The following is a 12176-nucleotide window of genomic DNA, read 5'->3' as shown; positions in this document are numbered from 1 at the left end:
GCCAGCTCCTCTGCTGGGGTCAGGTCCTGGCTTGGTGGGCCACCCCCTGTGCTGGTTTGATGTGTCTTTTTTTCACAGCTAAAATCGTACAGAAATTCTTTCTCAGCAGACAACAAATGTATCACTTCATTTGATAATTGCTCTTTGGGCTACGCATAAGTAAATTATCAGACTGCAGAATATTTTTATATTTGGTTTTAACCTGCTGCCAGGTTCTTTTCTGGCCAGACAGGTTTGTTCTTCATGACAGATGAGGGATGATATATATATATATATATATATATATATATATATATATATATATATATATATATATATATATATATAGATAGATAGATAGATAGATAGATAGATAGATAGATAGATAGATAGATAGATAGATAGATAGAAAGATAGATAGATAGATAGATACTTTATTGATCCCCCGTAGGAGATATTCACTTGTTCAGCAGCTGTACATACACACACATACTCATTCAAAAACAGGTTAAAAAAGAACACAGAACACAACACAACACAGAACACAACATAAGATAAATTGATTCAATAGATAACACCGACACAGAGTTGAAATTTTCTTTGAACTTAATTATACTTTTAATAACCTGAGTAACATGCACTTCTATGGGCCACATTAAAGAAAAACACAAGTATTGATTAGCAGACTTGAAAAGTCATCGATGACTGTGCGGATGCGGAGCTGATCAGCTCCTTACCTTAAACTGTAATTATGACAGTGTGTGGAGTACTGTTTCTTAATTTCACATGTTCGCGCTACTTGCGCATTAAGCCGGTCAGTTATTAACTGTCAGGCTTTTTCCCCCTCTTCTTTTTTTTTTTTTAACCACACTCGTGTTGCCTTTCTTGTGGATTATATGTTTTACTTCTTTATTTAGGTGAAGAAGCATTGCCTGTTCATCCTGCTTGAAGAAAGATGCATGTCCTTGTTCCATTTTCAATCTGTGTTTCTGTGATCGATCTCGTGGTCTTCTTAAGAAGGCTGTGAACGCGCACTTATCCAAATGATCCACACCTGGCTTGACTAAGCCGCGTCTTTTCATCCTGGCTCGCCAATCGTGCAACCAGTTAATCCGAGAAAGCGCCGACTAGGCTAATTCAAGCCGCGCCTGCTCACTTATCCTGGATGTATTTATCCTACTTTTGTGCAATACCCCTCCGGGGGGTATTCCACGAAGCTGGCTAAAGAAGGCTGGGCTATCGCCGGTAAGCGTGGCTTGAATAAGCGGCCACTTCAATCTTAGCTGCAAGTCGTTCCACTAACGAGGCTCAGCTGATTTTCAGAGACGCTTATTCAAGCCAGGCTGATCCAAGCTGTGGCTAAGCGCGCGTCCGCGGTAGATAAAAAGCCCCGACGTGTCGATTGTCGAAATGGCCAAATCATGTCAAAACCGAGAGCGGAGATGTTTCCCTCAGCGGAGAAGACACTCCTCATGGAGTCGTATGATGACTACAAAGTGAAAATCACATTAAAGGGTGACACGGTGGCAATTAATAAAGCCAGAGACACTGCTGGTTCAAGAATATCATGCTTATGTGTCAAATCAACACTGACTGTTTCTGCTGAGTTTGATTACCTTTTTCTTCTCACTCTGAAGCTCCTCACACTGCTGTGGCCCAGAGGAGATTGGTCTTGATTAAATTAAAGCTGTTCATATATATAGGCCTATATACTTCATGGGGTGATGTTTCATCAAACACTGACTAAAACAGCAGAAAAAGACATGTAGATGAGATGTCTTTTTTTTTTATTAGAGATGATTCAGCTGTCAGATGAGATGTGTCAGTGATACAGTGCCCTATATTTAAATAAGGAGGAAGACACAAAGTTATGTCACCATGTGGAATCACCTTTACATTATCATCATGATCAGAACGGACCGCCGGTAAAGGAGGGTATTTCTATGGAAAATTGTGGCTGTTGTCACCTTTTATATCATAAGACAATTTCTGCCTTTATTCTGTTATATGTTGACTGTACTTTGAGAGTGACAGAAGAAAGAAAATCAGTTATTTTCAAATAGTTACCACAAGTGGGATCAAACCCACGCCGCGAATAAAGCATGGATCACCTTGCGTCTGTGCCCTACTCTCTAACCTCTCAGCCACCAACTTTCCTAACGTGTGGACAGACAGTCTAGTATCTGACATGTCTTGACTCACGGTTATCCCAGTCTAGTATAACTGGGGCGGTACACCTGTCAAAGGATCACGCAGGTGTCCTAAGGAGAGCTCAGGGAGGACGGAAACCTCCCGTGGAGCTGAAGGACAAAAGCTCGCTTGATCTTGATTTTCAGTATGAATATGGACCGTGAAAGCGGAGCCTCACGATCCTTCTGACTTTTTGGTTTTTAGCAGGTGTCAGAAAAGTTACCAAAAGGTCTCAGTTTATGTTTCTGAACAAGAACATCATCTATTACAGGTATAGATTAATTTAATGTGACACCTGCAGTTCACAAGGCGTCTTTTAGAAGCCGGTCTGACCTTCTCTGAGACGCAGCTAAGGTAAGCCTGACGTTTAGCCTGCCCGGGACCAGGCTAGTCGCACTGGCTAATTTACCATGGTTACCAAGCCACGCTAGCCCTAAGCCTCGTTTGTGGAACCCAACTCTCGCTAAAGTTAGTGCGGCTAACCCAAATAAGCCAGGCTTTGAGCTAAGCCAGCTTCGTGGAATACCCCCCTGCAGATGTAAACTAGCTTTAAGCTAACTCTGGTGCCATGCATTAAATTACGTTTTTGTACATGGTCCCTCTGTAAATGAATCAAAATAAATGTATGCATATGAAAATATCCTTTAACAGCCAATAGAAGAGATAAGGCATGATTTAGACCACTTTTACTGAAACATTTTATTTTACAAAACACTGAACACTGTTGACAGGTAGGCAGAAAAGAATATCAAAAACATAGTGTACAGTAAATACAAAACTACATGTTGATTTCAAAGCTGCAACAATGAAACCATATGCAGATTTTTATTTTTTATCAACTTATCTTCCATGAAGTGCATTTCAGTTAGGGCTGGGCAATTATGGTAAAAATAAGAATCCTGATTATTTTAAGTGATATTGAAATCACAATTAATATACACAATTATTCATTTATTCTAAAACTTCAGTACTGATTTAAACACAACTTTAAAGAACCAGAAAGTGGCACATACAGTATTATTGATACACATAAGTCACACACACTCGCTGTGGCTGCACATTGAACACAGAAGAGCTATGAAGCACAGGAACGTGCATACATCTACACTGTGTGGCATATTAATTGTTTTTCTTCGTTTATATTGTTTTTATGATTGTCAGATGGCAAAATTGAAATCACGATTAAAATCCGATTAATTGTCCAGCCCTAATTTCAATAAGGTGAAAATACGCATGAATTGAAGCTAGTCAGTGTCACAGTTTCTCTTTCTGGCAGTTTATTTTTTAAAAAGTCTTTGACCCAAGTAAGAAAGATATGTGGATTTAGGTAGCTCATGTGCTCTATTGAAAGAAAACGCAACCACACTGAACAATGAAAAAAGTTTTGGGACACCCCATGCATTTGTAAAAAATATCATTAAGAATGCCTGTTGGTCTTCAAGTGTAATTTCTTTAAGTTCAGTCTCAGCCAAAATACCAAAAAGTTTTTTTTTTTTAAGAGCCATTAAAAGCTAAAAACTGATTTGTTCCATAAAAATACATCAGACATTGGGAGAACTAGGACATTTTGGTTCCAGTGATCCACTAATGAAGGTCGTGCTTTTTGTTAAAAGACAGTTTTTGTTGCCGTGCTTTGTGTCTGTATAAAGACAGCACATTCAAAGTTCTCCAGAGAAAAAACATGTCTTAAAATAAGAAGCCAACGCAGGACACATGCCTGAAGAACCAGATTCTCAGCCAGGAAGTGAAGATTGTCCTTCAGCAGGTGGGTCCACTCTGCAGAAACACAGACCAACCAACAGCTACAGAGACCAACCAAGATCTGGAGGTCCAAGGGTTTCATTAGCAAGAAATGACCACATCCTGATCCCCATGGGCAGGAAAAAACACCACATAACATCACAGTAGCTTCAGCAGCAGAGGTCAAATCAAACTGGGGTCCAGTGTTCCACTGGCACTGTACATGGCCCACTTTAGATCATGGCTTAAGGTCCTACAAGGCTTTCAAGAAGCCCCTGATCGACGGGAGACAGAGGTTAGCCACAAGCACACAAGAACTCGACCCCCAGGAACTGGAGAAATACTCCGTGGTCAGATAAATCCAGTATAAGCTTTATCTTCCTTCTGCTGATGTGAAGGGAGAAGGCCTGGCCAACAATTAGCTCAAGCGCGTACAGGACCTACTGTAAGCATGGTGGAGGCAGGACCAGGGTTTGGGGATCCATGTATTCTTCTTGCTCATCATACTGTCTGTAATGGATCATTGAACTCTGACAAGGACTGAGCCTCCAAACCTACATACTCCCTTCTGCACATGCTCAGTTCTGCGCATGTCCAAACTGGATGTTTCATCAAGATAATGGTCCTGGTCACACATCCAGGACGAGGAGAACTTGGCTACAGGAGTACAGGATCCAGGTCTTAGAGGGGCCAGCTCAATCTCTGGGCATGAGCTCCATTGAAAATCTCTGGTGGATTATCTAAAGGTCTGTTTCAAAGTATAAAGCAAAGAATTCAGAAGAATTAAAATCAGTAATTCAAGAAGAATGGGACCAGATGAGCCCTCAACCGAGTGAGGGGCTGTGAGGAACAAGCAGTCAGGATTAGAGCTCTGCTGCTGCTAATGACAGGAACACTACATATTCATCTGATGATGTGTTGCTTTATTTATTTTCTCTTTAGTCTTGAACACATTCTCAGCTATTTGTCCTCTTTGATACCAACAATGTTGAGAGCTGACATTTTGATACTCTCTCAATTAAGTTTTCTTAGTTTTTCTTGTTAACAGTTAACAAAAATAATTTGTACTAGTGTTTGTCTGATGCAGCCAGACCTTTTAAAACAAACAAACAAACAAAAAAAAACAAAGATTCCTCCACAAATATTTCATGGTAATAGTTGAGATTGTGTAAAATTTTAAGGGTGTCTGAAAACTTTTTCCACCTCTGTATTTTGATCAGCCTGCCTGGCTGATACTTTGGTGATTTTGGCTGACCAGTTGGTCCTTACTATGTTGACAACTTTTGCACGGGTTTAAGCTAATTTCTGAACACATTTTACTGCTATGATGAAGCACACACATTTAAGTGTTGCTGTGGTGTTGTTAGCAGTTAGCTTAAATTATCGCTGAATGAAGAAGCTAGCATTAATGTAGAGTTGTCATTGCAGAAGTACTTATGCAGACCAAAGCATCACAGCACATCACTGAATGTATTATAGCATCCAAGCCTTTCCAGAAAATCCACTGCACTGTTATTGCTGATGCAATTTATGCAAACAGAGTTAGCAGTCTGTTAGCTAACTGAAACTAAACAATTAAGAATTCTTGTGATGGTTGGTTAAAACAAAGGCATAACATCCTTAATGCTTATTGTTAACAGTTGCTTTTAAAAGACAGCCATGTATTGTGGTATTAGGTTTTTATTTAATTGTAAGAAAACACATTTTGGATAAGTCACACAAACAGCTTTAAATCAAAGACAGTCATACACTCACAAACAAACATACCCTGCCCAGTTTTTCAATGTGGAACCGGCAAACATTTTGTCATGATACATGGGTTTTTATTCTTCCTGACTGCTTAGAAAAAATCCTTTTGTTTGTACTGACTATGGCAGATAAAATCAGATGCGGGGGGGAACACCCATGTAACAGGGCCATGTCCTTCAGCTCTTCTAATGTCTTTCATACAACAGACCTTCAGATGTCTGACCACTGGCTTCATGGAAAAGTCCAACTGTTTATCAGTAGAAAGCAGAGGTGATCATGACACAAGACAGTCCAAAAGCTCAGTACTGTCATGATACTGTTAGATCCCAAAGCAGAAGCTCTCTACCACTGTGATGCCAAATGGTCCTGAGGCAAAGGGTCACAGTATGATGATACCAGACTAGTGATGGGAACCTTTTACATTTGAAACAATACAGTACCAATGCACTCTGGTACCTTGCAATTGGTATTGGTACTCAACGGTACCAATTTTTGGTATTTTTTATGTTTATGTGGTAAAAAAATATGAATTTGTTTAATATAAAACCTCCTTTTTCCAATTAAATATATCTATTCTTCAGTATATAACCTTGTACTGCTGTGTTTATGTCCGGCATGGAAAATCTTCTACTCTTCCTCTCCCGCACAGTCACAAGGACGTGTTTAGGTACCTAAACATGATACCAATTGATCTTACATGAATGTACTGATGATAGAATTCCGTCGGTACCCATGAAAGTACCTCATTCAGCACCCATCCCTAAACCAGACTGTCCTTGGGTAGAAGACTTTACATTTATCATGTTGGAACCTTAGGCAGAAGGGTTTACCTTTGAAAACTGTAAATTCCACAGGGTTGAATGTCATAACCTCGCGATACTGGAAAGCCAAAACTCCAGGGGTCACACTGTCTATTTACAGTACAAGGTCCTCAGGCAGGGGGCAAAACTATCAGGATACTACACGGTCCAATAGCTGATGGCTGTATCTTCAAGACAAGTAACAGGATCCATAACAAGGGGGTTGTACGACTGTGGAGGGTTACATCACCATCATGTTGGATGGTCCTTTTGAGATTAGACTTTCAAAGGCTGAAGGTCATCCTGTCACGACAGTGGATGGTCTTAAGGTGGTACCAACTTGAGGCCCTAAGATGAGGCTAGCAGCGCCGTGATACTAGTCTGAGTTTTAAAGTCATGACAAATGTTAACTGTAGGGTCCCAAGGCAGGGGGCTGTACCATCATAAGAATGGATGGTCCTGCAAAAGGGGGTAGCACCATCCTCTCACAGGAAAGCACTCCTCCCGTGTCCTGAAGCTGAGTGTCACCCCATGACAGTTCAGGTTGGTCAGACTGGGGTCATTCCATGTTAATGTGACAATCCCAAGGAAGACAGTCACCATCACAACTTCAGATGGTACCATCATGTTTTTGGATGATCCTTAAGTAGAAGTGTTATACACTTATGATACTGGATGGTACAGGGTCATAGGGTTGTTCATTTTAAGTACTAGACTGTCCTATGAGTTAAGGTTATTTGTCCTTGAACAGAAAGATTCAACCTTATGATACTGCACTTTCCAAAGGCTGAAAGTCAGATCACCATGATACTGGACCCTCCAAAGGCAGAGGGAAGTAGAGTCAAGATAAAAATCAAAAAGTCAAGCTAAAGGTTTGCTGCAGGAACCAAAGGCAGGGGACCATACCATGAGTGAGGCAGCTAGATACAGTTCTTGGGCAAGGAACTGTATCATTAACACCCTGTATAGTGTTGGACAGTCATAAGGCAAAGGTTCACATCATCATTAATGTTAGGGCCAATAGCGAGGCCAAACCACTTGTGCACTGGGCAGTCAAAAGCCAAAAAGCCAAAAGCCATCAGGGTACTGGACAGTCCTTCAGCTGGGACTCGTACCATCTTGATACTGAAAGATCTAGCAGAAGAGGGCAGTCAATCCCAAGTAATACAGGATGGTGGGATGGTAGGCATTACCATAATATTTGATGATCCCAGACTGTCATACCATCATCGTATTTCTTGACCTATGGCGGGGGTCATACCATCCTGCTGCTGGTCAGTCCTCAGGCTCAAAGGTTTACTGAAGCTAGAAGTCATAGGGTCTAATCATCATGGAAGTGGAGCGCAGGGAGTAGCTGGGGCCTCTGAAGTGGTGCCACTTAATTCCGTTCAGCTTCCGTATGTTGTGGCCGACAGAGTAGTACATACCATTTAGGTTGGAGAAACCACAGGCATCAAACCACCAACCTTATGGAGAGGAGGAGAGAGGAAATGCAGAAAACACTGTGAATGAGTCAGGGGATATTTTCACTCCTTTTCTAATTCTCTTTCCTAAGTTCCTCAAAAGAAAGATGAGGAACTTAGGTTCCTCATCTTTCTTTTATTTCTCCATTCTCTGTTATCCTGATTATAACTTAAAAGGTGACAGAGGTTTGTGTTCTAAAACAATCCAGTTTGGGAAGACTGCAGCTATAAATACAAAAAAGGAAGAGTACATTAAATTAGAGAAATGGAGGATGGATTTACCTCCAGAGAGCATCAGGGCACACTTGCAGTGGTCACAGTTATCATTGTCCTGGTCTCGGGTGCTGAAGCCCATCCCATGAGTGGCCAGGCTGCTCAGTCGACCTGTTGTGCCAGTGAAACCTCGCAGATACAACCTGGGCAAGAGGACATGTGCATCTACATACCCAGCCCTCGAAGTGTCTCTGGACATCTTAAGATGTGTCTTAGGACACGTTCGTTGGGATGTCTTAACACATCTCGGTGAAGTCAAGACACATCTATAAGATGCGTTTGTAGACATGGTCTTAAGATTTCTCAAGACATCTTGGAAATATAAAAACGTCTTGAGTTGTCTTAAGATGTCTTGAGATGTCTTAAGACATTCAATGTCTTCAAGACGCAAAAACCTGTCTGGGTGCACCCCATGTCATGTCTTAAGACATCTTGAGATGTGAATGTCATAGGACGAAGGAAATATGTCTTAAGACGTCTTAAGACACTTATTGTCTTCAAGACACAAAAACCTGTTTGTGTGCATTCCATGTCATGTCTTAAGACACGAGTGGTGTCTTTAAATTTTTCTTAAGATGTCTTGATGTGCAAAAATGTCTTGAGACATCTTGATTTTGGTTATTAAGACATCTTAAGATGTCTTGAGACACTTTGATGGCTGGGTATTTACCCATTGGTAAAAACACAAAAACTTGTGTATTTTTTGTGTATTTAATCACAGGGTACATCAGTTGAACTGGAGATCCTGTTAATTTTTACCTGTACTGCTGTCTCTCACTGGTCAACGTGAATCGGTCGTACTGGGAGTAGGCTGAGATTCCTTCCCAGTCTCTGAGTTCTACCCTCAGAGAGTACAGACCCTGACTGCTCATCAGGTACAAAGCTTCATTACCCAACCAGTGTTCACCCAGCACGTCCCCAAAACCCTGTGGGGTGAAGGAAGACTGAATTAACATCAGTTATTGTCAAACTGTTTCAACTGTTAACTGTCCTGATGAGCCAAACAGACCATCTTATACTCCCTCCAGCTCCTCTGGAAGTCCACGCTGCCATTGAATCTTCGCTGGAAGACGGTCCAGCCACCACCTGCTGTCTCCATGTCACAGAACACCTGGAAGAAGAGAAAGACAGGGAGGACAATTTAATTTTAAGGCAATGTGCATTCATCACTGTGTGGCTGGTTGATCTAAATCAGGTCAACTCAAATCCAGGAGCATGGCCACCTGGGTTGCTAGGGGATGGAGCCGGTTAGAACCAGGTCAAGCCAAGGTTTAAATCCAGCCTGTGGCCTCTTAACCGAGTGTCACTCCCCACTCTTGCCCCGCTTCCTTCTCTATCCGCTGCCATCTCCTATCACATGAAAGGTATCAAAGCCCCCCAAAAATTAACTTTAGAAACAAGATACAATATTTATTTCAAGAAACTAAACAATTGTGCTTTTTCTACTGTTTAGTAGTTTTCTTAATTAATTAATTAATTCAGGCACCATTTGTGCCTTTTAACATCTTTGGACATTTGTTTTAACTTGTCAAGTGAATTTGCCTCATATTGATTCTGATGTAAACACCTGTTGAGAAATGTAGTTTCTACATTGCTCCTCAGTCTCCAGCTGTCAAAAATCTGCTCAGGATTGTCCGTGTGCCAAAACTCAAGGTTAAATCAGTGTTACCACATTTTATAAAAACTATATGACTAGTTTAAAATACATTTTTAGTTAATTAAGTGATCATCAAAAGGTAAGGTAAACACGTCTGTCATAACATTTTCAAAAGCTTAAGTCTAATATGTCTTGATTCAAAGTTAATCAGTTTATTTGATCCATGTCAGGAAAATGAAGACAATTTCTTTTGGTTTCTTTTTAACAGTTCAAAATCAAAATAGTTGTTCACTGTTTGGTATTGGCAGACAAGTCAACACATTTCTAATAATCAGTGAGTTTTTTTTCCTTGGCTCAATTGGCAACTATTTCACCACCCCACTGAGTTTAAATATCTCATGTTTAATGGAAAACTGTTAAAGAAGGCCAAAAATAATAAATCTAAAAAGTTTTGGGTTTTGGTTTACAAACACAACACGGGAAACTGGAGTACAAGCCACATGTTTTTATAAAATGTATTTTTAAATTCCAATGTAGCTTAATTTTACCAAAAAACTATTTAGAGCTGATTGGGCTCTAAATGTCCTCCGCTTAGGTGTTCCTCATACCTGTACAGGTTCTGTCCTGTTGCTGATGTAAACGTGATAAAGACCACTGATCAGGTGACCCGCCTTGTACACATCAGCACAGTCCTTCCACATCCTAGTGGGTGACCCTGAACACACACACACGCACACGCACACACACACACACACACACACACACACACACACACACACACACACACACACACACACACACACACACACACACACACACACACACACACACACACACAGAAAGAAAATCATCCACAGTTACACTCTTCTCTGTGTTCTAGTTGTTCTTGTGGTGTCCCCCCCACCCCCTTCTGAGTTCAGGCAGCTCTCCCTCTACCTGCTCCTGCAGCTGTGGCCTCATCACACCTGTGCCTCATGAGTGCAACCAGTGCCTGCTCTTTTGGTCTGCTCTAACTGAAGACAGGCGCCAGTGTATTCCTGCTCGCTAAGCAGTAATGTGGTCAACCTAGCTTGCCCTAAGCATTTTTTGAGTGAATTTCTTGTTGTATTGGATTAACTGTGGACTTACTCCTGCCTCTTCTCCCTTTTATTCCAGTGTGAGCAGCTCAAACATTCATTCACTGCCGCTCCCTTCACCTGGATTAACCTTTTTGTGCTCAATAAAACTACTTTCCAACTGTGTCCCTGCTTTGCCTGCTTTAGGTCCTGTTTTGTATTGGAACCTCACAGTTCTGACACAATTTCACATGCTGCACTACCATCAATTACCACTAGAGTGCACAGAGGTGAGTTAACCGCCCCATTTTTTTGGTACCATGCTGGAAACTTCAATCAAAAAGGCAGCAGTTGTATCAACTCGTGTAATGCACAACGGTCAGAGGGCAGGAAGTGGTCACACGGTGCAATTTAGGAATCAGAGTATCACCATGACATAAAAACAAACAGACATACACACACATACATACACACACTGCAAAGGTAAGTGTCAAAAATGCTCCAAAAGTGGATCAAATTATTGAGTCGAAATGCATGAACTGAGTGTTTGTGAGTGTGTGTAGTCATGAATGTACCTGTTGTAGCCACCATGTTGATGAGTGTGTGCACAGACTCCATGAGCTGAGCCTGCTGCCTCTGCAGAGCCGAGTTGTTGCTGCTTGCGACTCTCAGCTGCTTCTCCAAAGACTCGATGGCGGCCATCTGAGTCCTGACCACAGACTAAAAAAACCCCCAGGTATCAGCGTGAGACCTCTATACATCATACATACATCCCCCTACTGAGGCAAGACTCATGGTTTTTATCTTATGTACAGAAAGTCTGGTCTTAAATGTTTTAACTGCATTCTAATTTACACTTTCAGAATGTCCCGTAAGGTTGAGTAATCCCAATTACTTCACATCACTGTGAGGAGTGTACCTGCAGCCTGTTCTTCTCCTCTCTCATGTCCTCCAGCTCTCCTTTCTGCAGAGACTCCAACATCTGGACTTTACTCTCCAGACGACTGAAAGACACACACACACACACACGCACACACGCGCACACACACACACACACACACACACACACACACACACACACACTCACACACACACACACACACACACACACACACACACACACACACATACACACACACACACACACACACACACACACACACACACACACACGCACAGAGCACAAACATCAGCCTTTAGCAGAATCATGTGATAAAAATTACTTCAGCCATCTCTCCCACAGTCACCTCATTTTTCAAAGCTCCTTGGAAAACGTTCCAGGTCACAGCTGAAACCTAATACATAATGATGGAGCAACAAACTAGCAACG

The 12176-nt window shown here is 41.5% G+C and overlaps 1 protein-coding gene across 1 annotated transcript in view; it reads right to left on the bottom strand.

The window, feature by feature from the left end:
* Nucleotides 1–3019: 3019 nt before the first annotated feature.
* Nucleotides 3020–12176, bottom strand: part of angpt4 (angiopoietin 4) — an 82663-nt gene continuing 73506 nt past the window's right edge. Inside the window, exons 4-10 of the mRNA XM_074680134.1 lie at nt 11766–11850; nt 11422–11566; nt 10400–10506; nt 9204–9305; nt 8954–9120; nt 8204–8337; nt 3020–7924 (exon numbers count right to left, since the gene is read on the bottom strand). Of these exons, the coding sequence (XP_074536235.1) occupies nt 7764–7924; nt 8204–8337; nt 8954–9120; nt 9204–9305; nt 10400–10506; nt 11422–11566; nt 11766–11850 (901 nt within the window). The 3' untranslated portion in view covers nt 3020–7763. The remainder of the gene's footprint in view (nt 7925–8203; nt 8338–8953; nt 9121–9203; nt 9306–10399; nt 10507–11421; nt 11567–11765; nt 11851–12176) is intronic.

The sequence above is a fragment of the Halichoeres trimaculatus genome, unplaced genomic scaffold (assembly GCF_033239565.1).
Source record: "Halichoeres trimaculatus isolate MK-OKI-2021-1 unplaced genomic scaffold, fHalTri1.1 fHalTri1_scaffold_1, whole genome shotgun sequence".
NCBI classification, from domain to species: Eukaryota; Metazoa; Chordata; class Actinopteri; order Labriformes; family Labridae; genus Halichoeres; species Halichoeres trimaculatus.
Note: the sequence above shows the minus strand (reverse complement) of the source record. Positions and strands in the feature narration are given on the sequence as shown.